Source organism: Pseudophryne corroboree, chromosome 3, assembly GCF_028390025.1.
Source record: "Pseudophryne corroboree isolate aPseCor3 chromosome 3, aPseCor3.hap2, whole genome shotgun sequence".
Classification (NCBI taxonomy): domain Eukaryota; kingdom Metazoa; phylum Chordata; class Amphibia; order Anura; family Myobatrachidae; genus Pseudophryne; species Pseudophryne corroboree.
The window spans coordinates 308,412,607-308,434,413 of NC_086446.1; the positions used below are offsets into that span (position 1 = coordinate 308,412,607).

General features: G+C 46.9%; 1 protein-coding gene across 2 annotated transcripts in view; it reads right to left on the reverse strand.

Annotated features, from left to right (window-relative positions):
• ACLY (ATP citrate lyase) overlaps positions 1-21,807 on the reverse strand; it is a 202,395-nt gene that overhangs the window by 86,867 nt on the left and 93,721 nt on the right. For both annotated transcript variants that reach the window (XM_063959399.1, XM_063959400.1), the window contains exons 9-11: positions 2,965-3,101; positions 2,407-2,468; positions 2,211-2,328 (exon numbers count right to left, since the gene is read on the reverse strand). In XM_063959399.1, coding sequence (XP_063815469.1) covers positions 2,211-2,328; positions 2,407-2,468; positions 2,965-3,101 — 317 coding nt within the window. The remainder of the gene's footprint in view (positions 1-2,210; positions 2,329-2,406; positions 2,469-2,964; positions 3,102-21,807) is intronic.

The window sequence follows — 21,807 nt, forward strand, 5'->3', positions numbered from 1 at the left end:
AGCTGAGTTTTCTGTACATTTGCAGTGAGCAGGGATGACATATCAGACATCATAGTTTTAAGAGACCCTAGCCAGGAGGGCCATGGACCCCCTCCCCCAGCCCCTTCACTGATTTGTGAAGATTGGCTGCATTGTTCACAAGAAACAGAATCAAATGATACTGGAGAGAATCACAGTAAGCACAAGAACATACACATACACACAGATAGTAATACTGTTCAAGCCATGCCCTTACTGTATGTGAGAGGAGACACAGAGAGGGAGAGACCAGCACACCCCTAGCTGCACAGTCACAGTGAGGCTGACAGCTAACTATATCACAGTAAAACTAATAATTTCTGTCCTGTAGAGGACCCAGATAGCAGCTACACCCTGTACCAGTTTTCCAGCGTGTCTTGTGAGGCAGGAAGCGCTGTGTGTGCTGTCTGTAGCTGCATTAAGCAGAGGAAGGCGCCAAAATACCTCTGGTCCCGCTCTAAGGTAGCTCCGCCCCCTCCAATGGCGCCGGAGCTACAGTGATTTTTTTTATACTGTCGAAGTCTCCCGTTTGCTTAAAAACATCACACAAGTGCTAGTTCAAGCCATCTGAAGCCAGGTGGGTTCCGTATGCAGCGCCCGCGTTCAGCCGCACCTTGAACCGGGGGACCCCATAGCGGGTCCCCAGGTTTGTACTCAGCACAGTCGTCACCTTCAGGCATATGTTAGGGTTGTGCGGCATGCTGCAGTTGTGACAGTCAAGGCGCAGTGCCCCGCTGAACAACAACCCCTCAGGACGGTGGTCCTGCAGCGGGAAAGCAGCTCTGCACCTCGCAAGGCCGGTGACAGCCACCCCCCACCTCCCCCCTAACTCCCACGGTGCAGGTATGCGGTTGCCCAAACAGCATACCGAAATTAACAAACGTTTAAAAGAAATTGAAGAAAATCTTGAGCTGCAGAGATGTGCATCCTCTCCTGAGGGCACTTTTTTCTAAACTGCCTGTGGGAGGGGGCATGGAGAGGAGGAGCCAGCACACACAGTGAAGAAATTTAAAGTGCGCTGGCTCCTTTGGACCCAGTCTATACATCGTACTAAGTCTCCCCAATATTCCTTATGGATGCGTGAGAAAAAAAAAATGGAGGAAGAGGAAAACCAGAAAGGATTACTAGATATCCAGAAACCCATGTTTAATGAAAGCTTTAACAAACAGAACTAAACCACAACAGGGTATTGGCTTAAACATCATCAGAATGCAGCAGATGAATTGCAATGTTATTATGATTCCAGCGCCATTTACAGGCATTCTAACCACTAATTAATACAAAATACTGAACTTTGTAAAATCAAATGAAAAAACAAAACCATTTAATGATCAGAGAAAAGGGTGAGGAGTCTTAATTTAAAATAAAACGGAAATTTTCATGTAATTTTAATATATGGCCTACAACATATGAATTATGCTTCAGAAAGCTAGATGGGTACAGGTGGGAAGAGCCACCTGGGGTTCAGGGACTACTGGTATTTTGAACATTACAGAAAGAATTTGGTTTTAAACCTTCTTTCCAGAGTAGTTAGATGACTGGGTAGTCACAACATATATATATTTAGATATATTGTAGTTCCCTCTTGGCCACAAGTCTGCCAACAATGTTTCAAACAAGAAGGCCACATTTTGTGAAACAAAGGGCAGTATCCAATTACCCGTGATGAAACAATCGGGAGCGAAAAAAACAAACAAAAAAAAAACCATGTGAAAACACACAGGTTCAATTAAACGGAACCATTATGGCTGCCAGAAACAGACACAGGATCTCAGTGTTTTCAAAGTACTGTAAAGACAGTAAGGGGAGGATTGCACTGAAAATACTTTGAGAGGCGAACAAAATACCCTCTGCTCACTAAATCATGTGCTATGTGAATGTGGTTACCATGTTAGTCAAAGAGTGGAAAGTCTGTAGTCTATTAAATCATTAATCGTAGTCTGGAGAAACAAAGGAGAACTGGTAAATACTGGTCTATCCTGCCACAGTGATGTTAAAAACCCACTGTAGTTGCAGCTAGTTTCAAAAGGGACAATTTCCTACTGACTACTGGAATAACTGCATGTTTAACAATATTACCTGTCTGCACAAAAGGAAATCAAATCGACAGGCTGGGCAGCAGTAATGAATGTAGGTCTCACATGCACAGGTTGTGTTGTAAATAGAACTTAAACATCGCTTCATCCACTAACCTACTTCACCCATCACACGAAGCCCCTCCTGGTAATTTGGTCCACCCCTTCTCACAAATATCATTACTTCATGTTCCTTCAAAGGTCCCTGGAAGTCCTTTATGGCTCGTACAATACCCTGCAGTCCAGAAAATAGATGGATATAGTTTAAATAACCTCTGTTTAGCTTCTACAACTTCACCTTCTCACATCTCACCTTGAAGGTTGCAGCAACATTGGTAAAATTTGCAATACTGCCCCCTATTATCAGGATTTTACCTAGAGAGATACAAATAAATACAAAATTACACTCTGAATATTACAAGAGGCTCCTTTTTAATAGACCTACGGGGTCACTGGAAAGTTATAGTAGAAAAATCAATGTCCATGTCCTATTGCACTATAACTAGTTAACAGTAAATTGAAAGTCTACATTAATGAAAACGGTTATCCTAGTTGCAATTCTGATATACTATACATTTTATGGAACAGAAGATAGCCATATCACAGCATGTTCAGGATTAGGTTATAGTGTGTGTTAGGGTTCTTAGTAACCATCAATGAACTAACATAGGGTGAACATCTGGCATGGAGGTCAGATGTTGGATGGCAAACACGATCAATGCACATCAATGGTTTACTCTCGAGTGTGTGTGTGTGTGTGTGTGTGTGTGTGTGTGTGTGTGTGTGTGTGTGTGTGTGTGTGTGTGTGTGTGTGTGTGTGTGTGTGTATATATAAAGGCATTCTAGAAAGAGACATTGCAAAATCTCTCACCATCAATATGCTTTTCTCTTGTCATAAGGGACAGGATGGTCTTGGCATAGTCATAAGTCTGTTGCTCGCTGGGTGCGCCTGAATACTCTCCATAATTGGCCAGCTCATCCACCCCACCCAGGTCACAGATGGTATCACTAGTAAGAAGGGGAGACAAAGATGTCACATTCCTAATCACTGAGTGAGATAGAAAATAAGATTTTACTTACCGATAAATCTATTTCTCGTAGTCCGTAGTGGATGCTGGGACTCCGTAAGGACCATGGGGAATAGCGGCTCCGCAGGAGACAGGGCACAAAATAAAAGCTTGAGATATCAGGTGGTGTGCACTGGCTCCTCCCCCTATGACCCTCCTCCAAGCCAGTTAGGATACTGTGCCCGGACGAGCGTACATAATAAGGAAGGATATTGAATCCCGGGTAAGACTCATACCAGCCACACCAATCACACCGTACAACTCGTGATCTGAACCCAGTTAACAGTATGATAAATTTAAAGGAGCCTCTGAAAAGATGGCTCAACAATAATAACCCGAATTTTTTGTAACAATAACTATATACAAGTATTGCAGACAATCCGCACTAGGGATGGGCGCCCAGCATCCACTACGGACTACGAGAAATAGATTTATCGGTAAGTAAAATCTTATTTTCTCTAACGTCCTAAGTGGATGCTGGGACTCCGTAAGGACCATGGGGATTATACCAAAGCTCCCAAACGGGCGGGAGAGTGCGGATGACTCTGCAGCACCGAATGAGAGAACTCCAGGTCCTCCTCAGCCAGGGTATCAAATTTGTAGAATTTAGCAAACGTGTTTGCCCCTGACCAAGTAGCTGCTCGGCAAAGTTGTAAAGCCGAGACCCCTCGGGCAGCCGCCCAAGATGAGCCCACTTTCCTTGTGGAATGGGCTTTTACTGATTTTGGCTGTGGCAATCCTGCCACGGAATGTGCAAGCTGAATTGTACTACAAATCCAACGAGCAATCGTCTGCTTTGAAGCAGGAGCACCCAGCTTGTTGGGTGCATACAGGATAAACAGCGAGTCAGTTTTCCTGACTCCAGCCGTCCTGGAAACATATATTTTCAAGGCCCTGACAACGTCCAGCAACTTAGAGTCCTCTAAGTCCCTAGTAGCCGCAGGTACCACAATAGGTTGGTTCATGTGAAATGCAGAAACCACCTTAGGTAGAAATTGAGGACGAGTCCTCAATTCCGCCCTGTCAGAATGAAAATTTAGGTAAGGGCTTTTACATGATAAAGCCGCCAATTCTGACACACGCCTAGCTGAAGCCAAGGCCAACAGCATCGACACCTTCCACGTGAGATATTTTAAATCTACCGTAGACAATGGTTCAAACCAGTGTGATTTTAGAAATCTCAACGCAACATTGAGATCCCAAGGTGCCACTGGAGGCACGAAAGGAGGCTGTATGTGCAGCACCCCTTTCACAAATGTCTGAACTTCAGGTACTGAAGCCAGTTCTTTCTGGAAGAATATCGACAGGGCCGAAATTTGAACCTTAATGGACCCTAATTTTAGGCCCATAGGCAGGAAATGCAAGAAACGACCCAGTTGAAATTCCTGTGTAGGGGCCTTCTTGGCCTCACACCACGCAACATATTTACGCCAAATGCGGTGATAATGTTTTGCGGTTACTTCCTTTCTGGCTTTTACCAGAGTAGGGATGACTTCTTCTGGAATGCCCTTGTCCTTCAGGATCCGGCGTTCAACCGCCATGCCGTCAACGCAGCCGCGGTAAGTCTTGGAACAGACAAGGCCCCTGCAGTAGCAGGTCCTGTCTTAGAGGTAGAGGCCACGGTTCGTCCGTGAGCATCTCTTGAAGTTCCGGGTACCAAGACCTTCTTGGCCAATCCGGAACCACAAGTATAGTTCTTACTCCTCTCCTTCTTATGATTCTCAATACTTTCGGTATGAGGGGCAGAGGAGGGAATACATACACTGACTGGTACACCCACGGCGTTACCAGAGCGTCCACTGCTATTGCCTGAGGGTCCCTTGACCTGGCGCAATATCTGTCCAGTTTTTTGTTTAGACGTGACGCCATCATGTCCACCTTTGGTCTTTCCCAACAGTTTACAATTTGGTGGAAGACTTCTGGGTGAAGTCCCCACTCTCCCGGGTGAAGGTCGTGTCTGCTGAGGAAGTCTGCTTTGTTTATGTGGGCGACTGACGTGATGTTGTCCGACTGGATCAACACCGCCTGACCCTGAAGCAGAGGTTTTGCTTGAATTAAGGCATTGTAAATGGCCCTTAGTTCTAGAATGTTTATATGAAGAGATGTTTTCATGCTTGACCACAAGCCCTGGAAATTCCTTCCCTGTGTGACTGCTCCCCAGCCTCTCAGGCTGGCATCCGTGGTTACCAGGATCCAATCCTGAATGCCAAATCTGCGGCCCTCTAGTAGATGAGCCCTCTGAAGCCACCACAGGAGAGACACCCTTGTCCTTGGCGACAGGGTTATCCGTTGATGCATCTGAAGATGCGATCCGGACCATTTTCCCAGTAGATCCCACTGAAAAGTTCTTGCATGGAATCTTCCGAATGGAATCGCTTCGTAAGAAGCCACCATTTTTCCCAGGACCCTTGTGCACTGATGCACTGAGACCTGTCCTGGTTTTAGGAGGTTCCTGACTAGCTCGGATAACTCCCTGGCCTTCTCCTCCGGGAGAAACACCTTCTTCTGGACTGTGTCCAGAATCATTCCTAAGAACAGTAGACGTGTCGTTGGAATCAGCTGCGATTTTGGAATATTTAGAATCCATCCGTGCTGACTTAGCACTACCTGAGATAGTGCCACTCCGACTTCTAACTGTTCCTTGGTTCTTGCCCTTATCAGGAGATCGTCCAAGTAAGGGATAATTAAGATGCCTTTTCTTCGTAGAAGAATCATCATTTCGGCCATTACCTTGGTAAAGACCCGAGGCGCCGTGGACAATCCAAACGGCAGCGTCTGAAACTGATAATGACAGTTTTGTACTACAAACCTGAGGTACCCTTGGTGAGAAGGATATATTGGGACGTGGAGATAAGCATCCTTGATGTCCAGGGACACCATATAGTCCCCCTCTTCCAGGTTCGCTATCACCGCTCTGAGTGACTCCATCTTGAATTTGAACCTTTTTATGTAAGTGTTCAAAGATTTTAGATTTAATATTGGTCTCACCGAGCCGTCCGGCTTCGGTACCACAAATAGTGTGGAATAATACCCCTTCCCCTGTTGTAAGAGGGGTACCTTGATTATCACCTGCTGGGAGTACAGCTTGTGAATGGCTTCCAGAACTGCCTCCCTGTCGGAGGGAGACTTTGGTAAAGCAGACTTCAGGAACCGATGAGGAGGAAACGCCTCGAATTCCAGTTTGTACCCCTGTGATACTACCTGTAGAATCCAGGGATCCACTTGCGAGTGAGCCCACTGCGCGTTGAAATTCTTGAGACGGGCCCCCACCGTGTCTGAGTCTGCTTGTAAAGCCCCAGCGTCATGCTGAAGACTTGGCAGAAGCAGGGGAGGGCTTCTGCTCCTGGGAAGCGGCTGCATGGTGCTGCCTTTTTCCTCTTCCTCTGCCCTTGGGCAGAAAAGAGTGACCTTTTGCTCGCTTGTACTTATGGGAACGAAAGGACTGAGTTTGAAAAGACTGTGTCTTTTTCTGTTGATGTGAAGTAACCTGGGGTAAAAAGGTGGATTTTCCAGCCGTTGCCGTGGCCACCAGGTCTGTTAGACCAGCCCCAAATAACTCCTCCCCCTTATACGGCAATACTTCCATGTGCCGTTTGGAATCTGCGTCCCCTGACCACTGTCTGGTCCATAATGCTCTTCTGGCAGAGATGGACATTGCGCTTACTCTTGATGCCAGGGTACAAATATCCCTCTGCGCATCACGCATATATAGCAATGCATCCTTTAAATGTTCTATAGTTAACAGAATATTGTCCCTATCCAGGGTATCAATATTCTCAGTCAGGGAATCCGCCCATGCGACTCCAGCACTGCACATCCAGGCTGATGCGATTGCTGGTCGCAGTATAACACCAGTATGTGTGTATATACTTTTCAGGATATTTTCCAGCCTCCTATCAGCTGGTTCTTTGAGGGTGGCCGTATCAGGGGACGGTAACGCTACTTGTTTAGATAAACGTGTGAGCGCCTTATCTACCCTAGGGGGTGTTTCCCACCGTGCCCTAACCTCTGGCGGGAAAGGGTATAGTGCTAATAACTTATTAGAAATTAGCTGTTTTTTTATCGGGGGAAACCCACGCTTTATCACACACCTCATTTATTTCCTCAGACTCAGGAAAAACTATTGGCAGTTTTTCACACCCCACATAATACCCGCCTTTGAGGTATTTGTAGTGTCAGAAAGGTTCAATGCCTCTTTCATTGCCGTGATCATGTAACGTGTGGCCCTACTGGACATTACGTTTGTCTCGTCACCGTCGACACTAGATTCAGTATCTGTATCTGGATCCGTGTCGACCCACTGAGGTAGCGGCCGTTTTAGGGCCCCTGAGGGTGTCTGAGACGCCTGAACAGGCACTAATTGATTTGCCGGCTTTCTCATGTCGTCAACAGTTTTTTGTAAATTGCTGACATTATCACTTAATTGCTTAAACACAATCATCCAGTCAGGTGTCGACTCCCTAGGGGGTGACATCACTAACACAGGCAACTGCTCCGCCTCCACCTCATTTTCCTCCTCATACATGTCGACACACGCGTACCGACACACAGCACACACACCGGGAATGCTCTGATAGAGGACAGGACCCTACTTAGCCCTTTGGAGAGACAGAGGGAGAGTCTGCCAGCACACACCCAGCGCTATATATATATATACAGGGATAACCTTATATAAGTGTTAATCCCTTATAGCTGCTGTTAATCTAGTTATTTGCTGCCAAAATGCCCCCCCTTCTCTTTTTTACCCTGAATCAGATGCAGTACTGCAGGGGAGAATCAGGGAGCCGTCCTTCCAGCGGAGCTGTGAGGGAATAATGGCGCCAGTGTGCTGAGGAGATAGGCCCCGCCCCTTCACGACGTCCTTAACTCCCGCTTTTTTGTGTAAAATGGCAGGGGAAAAAATACATCCATATAGCCCTGGAGCTATATGTGATGTATTCCTTTTGCCAGCTAAGGTATATGTGTGTTATATTGCGTCTCAGGGCGCTCCCCCCCAGCGCCCTGCACCCTCAGTGACCGGAGTGTGAAGTGTGCTGAGAGCAATGGCGCACAGCTGCGGTGCTGTGCGCTACCTTAGTCTTGAAGACAGGATGTCTTCTGCCGCCGCTTTCACCGGACCTTCGTCTCTTCTGGCTCTGTAAGGGGGACGGCGGCGCGGCTCCGGTGACCCATCCAGGCTGAACCTGTGATCGTCCCTCTGGAGCTAACGTCCAGTAGCCTAAGAAGCCCAATCCACTCTGCACTCAGGTGAGTTCGCTTCTTCTCCCCTTAGTCCCACGATGCAGTGAGCCTGTTGCCAGCAGGACTCACTGAAAATAAAAAAACCTAACTAAACTTTTATTCTAAGCAGCTCTGGAGAGCTACCTAGTTTGCACCCTTCTCGGCCGGGCACAAAAATCTAACTGGCTTGGAGGAGGGTCATAGGGGGAGGAGCCAGTGCACACCACCTGATATCTCAAGCTTTTATTTTGTGCCCTGTCTCCTGCGGAGCCGCTATTCCCCATGGTCCTTACGGAGTCCCAGCATCCACTTAGGACGTTAGAGAAAGATAGATAGATAGATAGATAGATAGATAGATAGATAGATATTTTACACACACACACAGTGTGTGTGTGTGTGTGTGTGTGTGTGTATGTGTGTGTGTGTGTGTGTGTGTATGTGTGTGTGTGTGTGTGTGTGTGTGTGTGTGTGTGTGTGTGTGTGTGTGTGTGTGTGTATATCTATATATCTATCTACATCTATATACAAAAAAAAAAACTATAGTCCTGGCAGGTTGACTTGCAGGGTAGCGGGTAACATTTGTACTAATTTATGTAGATATGCATCAAAATATTTATATTACTAATAAAAATGTTTCCTCCCCAAATAAATTCGTACTGGGGTCATTCCATCCCAAATCCTCAAAAAAAAAAAAGTAAGTTTTCGACTAGACTATTTTGGATTTTCGTGAATCAATGGTGGACACCATAAAGTTACTTTCATATGTAAAATTTTAGCCCTCAGTTATAGCGTTCATGAAAATCTGAGACAGTCGGGTTGGAAGTTGTGATGATTTGGCATTGACTGACCCATTGGTGTTTTCAAGACAATGTAAAGATTTGCCTGACTGGTTGTACAATACAGTTAGAAACCCATCAGTTTAATATATACTGCTAAAGATATTTTTTCTGCAGTTTACCCACAAGAAATCAATCCAGCTAAGCCATGCCTTGTAAATGATTGCTCCTTTAAAAAAAAAAAATCTAAGTGTAATGAACTCGGACTCCATTACATCCCAGGTTCAGAATAATTTGTATCTTTTCCACTGCAAGTATGTTACAGCATTGTGTTTGTACTTCTTTACATTCTATTCTGAATAAAGACAACTGCATTTACTTTGTATGTCATTCTGCTTTAAGAGTCATATACAATATACAAGCAAATATCAAAATCCAAAAAGGTATTGTGCAGTTATTAAAAAGGCAAAAGAAAGGTCATCTTGTAATTCAGATCACCCATCCAGCAGATCTCCACAGCAGTTTCTGGATTTTAATTAATGAGAGGAAATCTGTTTATGTCTAAATATAACCATCTACAACAGGTACAAAAGGTCAAATTAAACAGCATGAGTCACTAGTAAAGCAATTACATTTATACACAGATATGCCAAACTGCTGGATATACAGCATTTGCATAGCACAAAACAGGACAGGCTTTTGCAGGAGGGCTTAATAAATTGCACACATTGCGCCTAATGCCGGGCTAAACTAATTACACCAACTTGCAAAGAATAAATCTCTATTTTGCTAAATATTCAGTTTTTATACTTTCAACTTTAGACCGTGATACATTTTTATATCTTATCATACTCCATAAAAGTTCTGCTTTATAAGAATCATACCTAAGTCCAGGGCCATACCTACATTCCTTTAATACCAGAATAGGCTCTATTTGGGATACTTCTCCCCCAGTAACTGTATTGCACGGGGTGGTAGATGCCTCCTGGTGGAAATAAGTGCTGTAGCCTGCAGGTATCCGAACTTCAGGTCGACAACATAAAGTTCGACACACCTTAGGTCGATGCCAATTGGTCGACACACCTCAGGTCTACATGGACAAGAGGTCGACATGGAAAAAGGTCGACATGAGTTTTTCACTTTTTTTTTTTTGGAACTTTTTCATACTTAACGATCCACGTGGACTACGATTGGAACGGTAATCTGTGCCGAGCGAAGCGAAGGCACCATGCCCGAAGCATGGCGAGCGAAGCGAGCCATGCGAGGGGACGCGGTGCACTAATTGGGGTTCCCGGTCACTCTACGAAGAAAACGACATCAAAAAAACATAAAAAACTCATGTTGACCTTGTTCCTGTCGACCTAAGGTGTGTCGACCTAAGGTGTGTCGACCTTTTTGTGGTCGACCCTGAGTCCCAGACCCAGCCTGCAGACCTGGATACATCCTCTCTTATGATTCACCATCACTTTTCAAAGCTATGTTACATTATTTGTTTAGAATGAATTGGGTCAAGGGCACTTTGGTCAAGGCACTTAAGGAGTCATTCCGACACGATCGCACGCTGCAGTTTTTTGCAGCCGTGCGATCGGGTCACAACAGTGCATGCGCAGGCACGTCACTGCCCGGCGACGAGAAGAACGAAGAAAGCGTTTGCAGCAGCGAAAGCAAGAAGATTAACAGGAAGAGACCGGCCAGGTGGTGTCAACTCACCGTTTTCTGTGAGTTTCGAAGAAAACGCAGGCGTGCCCGGCCGTTTGCAGGGAGGGATCCTGACGTCAGCTCCAGGAAGTATCACCACAGAGGGTGAGTAAGTCTTGAGCTGTGCAGAGACTGCACAAACTTTTTGTTTGTACAGCTCTCTGCACAGACGATCGCAGCCCTGCACAGCATTTACCCCCTCCCCTGTAGGCGGCGATTACCTGGTCGCAGCAGTGCAAAAACAACCTGCGTGCGACCAGGTCGGAATTACCCACCTTAAAACTTCCTTTCTCATGTGGGAGAGTTACATTGCCACACTCTGTACCCTTATGAGGACACAAATTCATCATAGTATAAAGAATCTGTCCTGGTACAGTCACAACGCGCCTCTCTTCCTCTGACTTTATAATTATGTGTTATTTTATCTTTTATTGTAATGGATCTCTATGTGATAGAGCCAACTGGTTCCCTGTTTTCATTGTTTAAGATGACATACTGTATCATACATATTATTACAGTATTATTTGCAATCATTTCTGTCTCATATATCTGCACTCTTGTTCATTACAATGTTCTGTATTTGACACTTGATGCTTCAATAAAACTTGTTTATAAAGAATCATAACTGAGTGCAGCGTCATAGACTCTTGTTTTCTCTTATATACTTGCTGTTAACGCTACAGAACATCACCTTCACGTTTCAATTATTTTGAGTTATTGGTATATGGAAATAGGTTCTCTCTATTTCAGTTCAATCAGTGTCCCGTGCAATAATAATTTCCTGGTTTATCGGAAACATTAAACACAAGAGGCACGAGGAAACAAGGGGTTCTCTTTGTTTCTGCACGTCCCTGAAGCTGCTCACATGGCAACATCCAGTAGGCAAATGTCACATTTGTATAAGAGAGGCCATCGCCATGTGCATTGAAGCATTAGAGCAGTATCAAGTAAGAGGAAAGGGAGGAGCATCCATTTAATGCATGCGGCTTGCACCAAAATAGACAACTGCTTTGCTTGTCTAAATTCAACAAAATGTTAGTGCAAATTATACAGTCCTCATGCACAACATCCTAGACAAGTGACTTTACTAAAGCAATATGCAGAATCCATCTCTCCTCTTCATTTCAGTGTTTCACAGCTGGAGGAGATGAGGGATGGAGGGGAGGGGGGTGTTGGAGTCACACACGATCACAGAGCTTTAAGGTAGCAGCTTAATAAGGTTAATGACAGAGACATGCCAGGAAAAGCAGAATGTGTTCTACCCCCCTTTGGCAAGCAGCAGTGTGCACTGCACCAATGTCTTTCTATAGGGATAAGAAATCTGAGTGAGCTTATCTAGCCTCCATTTACCACTCAAAAACAAAACAGTGGAGAGGGATGTTATAACAAGCTGGGCAAAGAAGATTTATTATTTCATACTATAATGGAAACATTTGATGCAAAACTAAGATTTGCATATACTAGAATATATCACCGTATATACTCGAGTATAAGCCGAGTTTTTCAGCACTTTTTATTGTGCTGAAAAAGCCCCCTCGGCTTATATTCGAGTCAGTGCAATGGCAGTGCAGTGCAGTGGGAAGAAGGGACACGGAGGGCACAGCGCGCACCTCTCCTGTGTCCCTCCTGCGTCTCCGGCGGCAGCGGCGGGTCAATTAACGGAAGTACCTGCTCACAAACCGGCACTTCATTTAACAGACCCGCCGCGGCCGCCGGAGACGCAGGAGGGACACAGGAGAGGCGCGCGCTGTGCCCTCCGTGTCCCTCCTTCACAAGACAGCGCGGGAGCGGCGGAGGGTAAGTTATACCAGGCACTGGGGGGAGCATATTTGGCACTTGGTGGGGTGGGGGTGGAGGCATATGTGGCAGTATGGGGGCATATCTGGCAGTGTGAGGGCATATCTGGCACTGAGGGGGCATGCATATCTGGCACTGTGGGGGCATATCTGGCATTGAGGGGGCATGCATATCTGGCACTGAGGGGGCATGCATATCTGGCACTGTGGGGGCATGCATATCTGGCACTGTGGGGGCATATCTGGCAGTATGAGGGCTGTGTACGGCTAGAGCTGCATTTCCCACCCTAGGCTTATACGCGAGTCAATAAGTTTTCCCAGGTTTTTGTGGTAAAATTAGGTGCCTCGGCTTATATTCGGGTCGACTTATACTTGAGTATATACGGTACTTTTTAAAATGGCTGTACATTGGGTGACCTCGCCTTTTACACTGCATTGTACTAAACATTGTAAATCATGAATGATTCCAAATACATTGTGTAATACAAATACTGAAGAAATTTTGTATCAGAAGCAACAGTAAAAAAACTAAAACTTTCCCGATGATGCTTCCCTGTGGAAACCAATGTACCCCGCTGCACAAAAGGTGATTTATGGTAGACTTACCATGGTTAAATCTCTGCGAGGTACATTAGTTTACACAGGGAAACAGCGGGGTGTAGAGATGGATCTTGATCCAGGCACCAACAGGCTAAAGCTTTAGACTGTCCCAGGATGCATTGGGGCCTCCTCTATAACCCCGCCTCCAGGCATTATGAGCTCAGTTTTGTTAACCAGTCCAATGCAGAGTGTGTAAAAGAGAAGGTAGATGTTAGTCACATAGAACCACGTTCTCACGACAGGAGAATGCCATACAAACCCACAGAAGCTAGGTGCGTCAGGGTGGGCGCCCTGTGGAACCAATGTACCTCGCAGAAAGAGATTTAACAAAGGTAAGTCTACCATAAATCTCTTTTTCTGCAGCGGGGTACATTGGTTTCCACAGGGAAGCATCGGGAAAGTCCTAAAGCAGTTCCTTATGGGAGGGGACGAGCCGTAGCGGGTATAAGAACCCGGCGTCCAAAGGAAGCATCCTGGGAGGCGGAAGTATCGAAGGCATAGAACCTAATGAACGTGTTCACTGAGGACCACATAGCCTGCTTGCACAATTGTTCAGCGGACGCGCCTCGGTGGGCCACCCAAGAAGGTCCAACAGACAGAGAATAATGGGCTTTGATAGCAGCAGAAGCTGGGAGTCCAGCCTGCGCATAGGCTTGTGCAAACACAATTCTAATCCATCTGGCCAAGGTTTGCTTATTTGCAGGCCAGCCACGTTTGTGAAAACCAAAAACTACAAAAAGGGATTCTGACCTCCTGATAAAGGCAGTCCTCTCCACATAAATATGGAGAGCTCTTACAACATCCAAAGACCGCTCTTTGGAGAACAAATCAGAAGCGAAAAAGGCCGGAACCTTAATCTCTTGGTTAAAGGTGAAAAATAAGAATTTACTCACCGGTAATTCTATTTCTCGTAGTCCGTAGTGGATGCTGGGAACTCCGTAAGGACCATGGGGGATAGCGGGCTCCGAAGGAGGCTGGGCACTCTAGAAAGATCTTAGACTACCTGGTGTGCACTGGCTCCTCCCACTATGATCCTCCTCCAAGCCTCAGTTAGGTACTGTGCCCGGACGAGCGTACACAATAAGGAAGGATTTTGAATCCCGGGTAAGACTCATACCAGCCACACCAATCACACCGTACAACTCGTGATATGAAACACAGTTAACAGTATGAAACAATAGAGCCTCTCCACAGATGGCTCAACAATAACCCGATTTAGTTAACCATAACTATGTACAAGTATTGCAGATAAACCGCACTTGGGATGGGCGCCCAGCATCCACTACGGACTACGAGAAATAGAATTACCGGTGAGTAAATTCTTATTTTCTCTAACGTCCAAGTGGATGCTGGGAACTCCGTAAGGACCATGGGGATTATACCAAAGCTCCCAAACGGGCGGGAGAGTGCGGATGACTCTGCAGCACTGAATGAGAGAACTCCAGGTCCTCCTCAGCCAGGGTATCAAATTTGTAGAATTTTTGCAAACGTGTTTGCCCCTGACCAAGTAGCTGCTCGGCAAAGTTGTAAAGCCGAGACCTCTCGGGCAGCCGCCCAAGATGAGCCCACCTTCCTTGTGGAATGGGCATTGACAGATTTTGGCTGTGGCAGGCCTGCCACAGTATGTGCAAGCTGAATTGTACTACAAATCCAACGAGCAATAGTCTGCTTAGAAGCAGGAGCACCCAGCTTGTTAGGTGCATATAGGATAAACAGCGAGTCAGATTTTCTGACTCTAGCCGTTCTGGAAACATATATTTTCAGTGCCCTGACAACGTCTAGCAACTTGGAGTCCTCCAAGTCCCTAGTAGCCTAGGCACCACAATAGGCTGGTTCAGGTGAAACGCTGACACCACCTTTGGGAGAAACTGGGGACGAGTCCTCAATTCTGCCCCATCCATATGGAAAATCAAATAAGGGCTTTTACAAGACAAAGCCGCCAACTTTGATACTCGCCTGGCAGTAGCCAAGGCCAATAACATAACCACCTTCAACGTGAGATATTTCAGATCCACGGTTTTTAGTGGTTCAAACCAATGTGATTTTAAGAAACTCAACACCACGTTGAGATCCCAAGGTGCCACAGGAGGCACAAACGGGGGCCGACTCTGCAGCACTCCTTTTATAAATGTCTGAACTTCAGGTACTGAAGCTAGTTCTTTTTGAAAGAAAATCGACAGAGCCGAGATCTGTACCTTAATGGAACCCAATTTAAGGCCCATAGTCACTCCTGCTTGCAGGAAATGCAGAAATCGACCTAGTTGAAATTCCTCTGTTGGGGCCCTTTCGGCCTCACACCATGCAACATATTTTCGCCATATGCGGTGATAATGAGTTGCTGTAACCTCTTTCCTGGCTTTAGTAAGCGTAGGAATGACTTCCTCCGGAATGCCCTTTTCCTTCAGGATCCGGCGTTCAACCGCCATGCCGACAAACGCAGCCGCGGTAAGTCTTCGAACAGACAGGGCCCCTGCTGCCGCAGGTCCTGTCTGAGTGGCAGAGGCCATGGGTCCTCTAATATAAATTCTTGAAGTTCTGGGTACCAAGCTCTTCTTGGCCATCCACGAGTATCGTTCTTACTCCTCGCCTTCTTATTATTCTCAGTACCTTTGGTATGAGAGGCAGAGGGGAGAACACATAAACCGACTGGTACACCCACGGTGTTACCAGAGCGTCCATAGCTATCGCCTGAGGGTCCCTTGACCCGGTGCAATATCTTTTATAGCTTTTTGTTGAGGCGGGACGCCATCATGTCCACCTGTGGCCTTTCCCAATGGTGTACAATCCTATTGGAAGACTTCTGGAGGAAGTCCCCATTCTCCCGGGTGGAGGTCGTGTCTGTTGAGAAGATCTGCTTCCCAGTTGTCCACTCCGGGAATGAACACTGCTGACAGTGCTAACACATGATTTTCCGCCCATCGGAGAATCCTTGTGGCTTCTGCCATCGCCATCCTGCTTCTTGTGCCGCCCTGTTGGTTTACATGGGCGACTGCCGTGATGTTGTCTGATTGGATCAGTACCGGCTGGTTTTGAAGCAGAGGCCTTGCCGGCCTCAGGGCATTGTAAATGGCCCTCAGGTCCAGAGTTTTTATGTGTAGGGAAATAACCTGACTTGACCAAAGTCCCTGGAAATTTCTTCCCTGTGTGACTGCCTCCCAGCCTCAAAGGCTGGAATCCATGGTCACTAGGACCTAGTCCTGTATGCCGAACCTGCGGCCCTCTTGAAGATGGGCACTCTGCAGCCACCACAGTAGAGATACCCTGGTCCTTGGAGACAGGGTTATCAGCATATGCATCGGAAGATGCGATCCGGACCACTTGTCCAACAGGTCCCTCTGAAAAGTTCTTGTATGGAACCTGCCTAATGGGATTGCTTCGTAGGAAGCTACCATTTTTCCCAGGACTCGCGTGCAATGATGCACCGCTACCTATTTTGGCTTCAGGAGGTCTCTGACTAGAGATGACAACTCCTTGGCTTTCTCCTCCGGGAGAAACACTATTTCTGGTTTATGTCCAGAACCATCCCCAGGAACAGTAGACGTGTCATAGGAACCAGCTGTGACTTTGGACTGTTTAGAATCCAACCATGCTGTTGTAGCACTTTCCAAAATAGTGCTACCCCGACTACCAACTGCTCCTTGGACTTCGCCCTTATAACGAGATTGTCCAAGTACGGGATAATTACAACTCCCCTTTTTTTTTTTTGAAGGAGTATCAACATTTCGGCCATTACCTTGATAAAACACCCTCGGTGCCATGTACAGTCCAAACGGCAGTGTCTGGACTTGGTAATGGTAATCCTGTACCACAAATCTGAGGTACTCCTGGCGAGGATGGTAAATGGGGACATGCAGGTAAGCATCCTTGATGTCCCAGGATACCATGTAATCCCCCTCGTCCAGGCTTGGAATAACCGCCCTGAGCGATTCCATCTTGAACTTGAATTTTTGTGTTCAAGGATTTTAAATATAAAATGGGTCACACCGAACCATGCGGTTTCGGTACCCCAACCCGTGTGGAATAGTAACCCCGTCCTTGTTGAAGTAGGGGCACCTTGAGTATTACCTGCTGGGAATACCGCTTATTAATTGCCTCTAGCACAGCCTCCCTGCCTGAGGGAGTTGTCAGCAAGGCATATTTTAGGAAACGGCTGGGGGGAGACATCTCGAATTCCAGCTTGTACCCCTGAAATACTACTTGAAAGAAACAGGGATCCACCTGTGAGCGAGCCCACTAATTGCTGAAATTTTTGAGACGGCCCCCCACCGTACCTGGCTACACCTGTGGAGCACCCGCGTCATGGTGTGGCCTCACAGGAGGCGGGGGAAGAATCTTGATTCTGGGAACAGGCTGACTGGTGCAGCTTTTTTCCCTCTACCCTTGTCTCTGTACAGAAAGGAAGCGCCATTTGACCCGCTTGCTTTTCTGAAGCCGAAAGGACTGTACCTTTGTCTGTGAGGAAACCTGAGGTAAAATTATTTCTTCCCAGCAGTTGCTGTGGATACGAGGTCCCAGAGACCATCCCCAAATAATTCCTCACCCTTATAAGGCTCTCTATGCGCTTTTTAAGTCAGCATCACCTGTCCAGCGACAGGTCTCTAATACCCTCCTGACAGAATGGACATTACATTTATTTTGGATGCCAGCCGGCAAAATATCCCTCTGTGCATCCCCCATATATAAGACGACGTCTTTAATATGTTTTTATGTTTGCCAACTAGTATCCCTGTTTGACAGGGTCACCGACCACGCTGCAGCAGCACTATCTGCAGGTCTCAGTCTAGTACCTGAGTGTGTAAATACAGACTTCAGGATAGCCTCCTGTTTTTTATCAACAGGTACCTATTAAAGTGGCCGTATCCTAAGACGGCAGTGCCACCTTTTTTGACAAACGTGTGAGCGCCTTATCCACCCTAGGGGATATCTCCCAGCGTAACTTATCCACCTGGCGGGAAAGGGTACGCCATCAGTAACTTTTTATAAATTACCAGTTTCTTAACGGGGGAACCCACGCTTTCACACACTTCATTTATTCATCTGATGGGGGAACAAAACACTGCCTGTTTTTTCTCCCCAAACCTAAAACCCATTTTTAGAGGTGCTTGGGTTAAAGTCAGAAATGTATAACACATTTTTTATTGCCGGGATCACGTCACGGATGTTCCTAGTGGATTGTGTATATGTCTCCACCTTGTCGACACTGGAGTCAGACTCCGTGTCGACATCTGTGTCTGCCATCTGAGAGAGCGGGCGTTTTTGAGCCCCTGATGGCCTTTGAGACGCCTGGGCAGGCGCGGGCTGCGAAGCCGGCTGTCCCACAGCTGTTACGTCATCCACCCTTTTATGTAAGGAGTTGACACTGTCGGTTAATACCTTTCACCTATCCATCCACTCTGGTGTCGGCCCCACAGGGGGCGACATCACATATATCGGCCTCTGTTCTGTCACCATATAAGCCTCCTCATTCAACATGTCGACACAGCCGTACCGACACACCGCAGACACACAGGGAATGCTCTAAACGAGGACAGGACCCACAAAAGCCCTTTGGGGGGACAGAGTAAGAGTATGCCAGCACACACCAGAGCGCTATATATATACAGGGACTAACTGAGTTATGTCCCTAATAGCTTTTATATAATATACTGTATACAGTGCCAATTTTAATGCCCCCCCCTCTCTTTTCCCTCTTACTGTACTGTAGAATTGCAGGGAAGAGCCAGGGAGCTTCCCTCCAGCCGAGCTGTGAGGGAAAAATGGCGCCAGTGTGCTGAGGAGATAGGCTCCGCCCCTTTTTCGTGGCCTATTCTCCCGTTTTTTATGGAATTCTGGCAGGGGTATTTACCTCATATATAGCCCCTGGCCATATATTGAGGTATTTTAGCCAGCCAAGGTGTTTTTATTGCTGCCTCAGGGCGCCCCCCCCAGCGCCCTGCACCCTCAGTGACCGGAGTGTGAAGTGTGTGAGAGGAGCAATGGCGCACAGCTGCAGTGCTGTGCGCTACCTTGGTGAAGACAGAGTCTTCATGCCGCCGATTTTCCGGACCATCTTCTTGCTTCTGGCTCTGTAAGGGGGACGGCGGCGCGGCTCCGGGACCGAACATCAAGGCTGGGCCTGCGGTCGATCCCTCTGGAGCTAATGGTGTCCAGTAGCCTAAGAAGCCCAATCCGGCTGCAAGCAGGCGAGTTCGCTTCTTCTCCCCTTAGTCCCTCGCTGCAGTGAGCCTGTTGCCAGCAGGTCTCACTGAAAATAACAAATTCTAAGACTATAACTTTCTAAGAGCTCAGGAGAGCCCCTAGTGTGCATCCAACCTCGGCCGGGCACGAAATCTAACTGAGGCTTGGAGGAGGGTCATAGTGGGAGGAGCCAGTGCACACCAGGTAGTCTAAGATCTTTCTAGAGTGCCCAGCCTCCTTCGGAGCCCGCTATCCCCCATGGTCCTTACGGAGTTCCCAGCATCCACTAGGACGTTAGAGAAATATGACAACACCTTAGGCAAATAACCAGGGCGAGTTCTAAGAACTGCCCGGTCACGGTAAAATATCAGAAAGGGTGGACGACTGGACAGGTCAGACACCCTCCTCCTTGACCGTGAGCTATTTAAGGTCCACTGACTCAAGAGGTTTAGATGGAGACTCTTGCAGGGCATTCAGACAGATCCCCAGGAGGGACATAGGGAGGCTGAATCCGTAAAACACCCTGAGTGAAAGTATGAACATCAGGAATAGACGCAATTTTTCTCTGAAACCACACCGACAAGGCAGAGATATGAACCTTGAGGGAGGCCAGACAAAGGCCTAAATCCAGGCCTTGTTGTAGAAAAGGCAGAAGTCTGGAAGTACTGAATTTGTTAGCATCGTAATTCTTAGCAGTACACCAGGTGAAGTAAGAATTCCATACCCTGTAATAAATCCGCGAAGATGCCGGTTTGCGGGCCTTCAGCATAGTTTGGATAACAGCCTTGGTCCTTTGGCCCTCAGGAGTGAAGCTTCAAGAGCCACGCCGTCAAAGCCAGTCTGGCCAGGTCCGGGAAGACACAAGGGCCCTGAACGAGGAGGTCTGGGCGTTGAGGAAGTAGAAGAGGACGATCTATTGATAGACCCTTCAGGTCTGAGAACCAATGCCATCTTGGCCACGCTGGAGCGACTAGAAGTAGTATTCCTCTTTCTTGCTTGAACTTCCGCAGTACCCTGGGCAGGAGTGACAGTAGAGGAAACACGTATGGCAGCCGAAAGTTCCATGGAATTGCCAGTGCGTCCACGAACGCTGCTTGAGGATCCCTGGTTCTTGATCCGAAGCCCGGAACTTTGTGATTGTGTTGAGACGCCATCAGGTCTACATCTGGTAGGTCCCACTTGTCCACTAGGAGTTGAAAGATTTCCCGATGAAGACTCCACTCTCCGCCGTGCACGTCCTGACGACTGAGGAAATCTGCTTCCCAACTGAGGACTCCCGGAATGAACACTGCCGATACTGGTGGCAGATGGCATTCAGCCCAACAAAGGATTTTTGACATTTCCCTCATTGCCGTGCGGCTTCGAGTGCCGCCTTGATGGTTTATGTATTCCACCATGGTTGAGTTGTCTGATTGCACAAGGGACCCACGCCAGGAACTCTTCAGCGGAGGACCGGACCATCCCCTAACCTTGTCCAGGCAATCTACTTTCACTCTGAGAAATTAAATAGCAAAGTTGCATGAAGGAAGTACATTCACCGTACTGCATGAGGAGCTCACCACTAAAGATCCAGGAGCACACCATCCTCTAACGGTAACTTGCCATCCTATTGGACATTGCTCATCTCTGAGACTTTGTTTTTGCTGGACTTAAACAATACAGGGGAATATCTTTGGAACGGACTCCCTAAAACCTAATCTTTTCCATATTCCTGGCGAATTGGGTAACCTAAACCATTTTCTGTATGAATTACACATTTTAAATTTTTTACTTTGATATGCATGCATTTCTTATGATGTATTGATTTTTAAACTGAAATATATACTAATGTTTTAGAAATAAATTTTGGTACTAATAGATATAATACCGGAGTTGTCATATTGATAAAATATAGCGCAGCCTCAACCCCGTTTTTTTGTACTATACTCGGGAGTGACTTCCCTTCCTTCAGAGGCCGCTGCTCGGTGGAATATCCCATACTTAAAGCGCCCGAGCACCTTTGGGTAATCTATCTTTTTGTACTTGAACAGGCCTGTTCTGTATCAGAGGCCGGGCGAGATACAAAGCATTGAACACTGCCTGCAATTCCAGAATGTTTATCGGTAGGAGTGATTCCTCCGTGGTCCACCGACACTGGAAAGAGTGTTGCTCTAACACCACGTCCCAACCCCTCAGACTGGCGTCCGTAGTCAGTAGGACCCAGAAGGGACGGCCCCTGCTCAACTGCTGGTCCTGTAGCCACCAGGCCAGTGACAGACGAACCTCCGGCGTCAAGGAGATTATGTGAGACCTGATCCAATGAGGTAGGCCATCCCTCTTGGAAAGGATTAACCTCTACAGAGGGCGGGAATGAAATTGAGCGTACTCTACCATGTCGAAC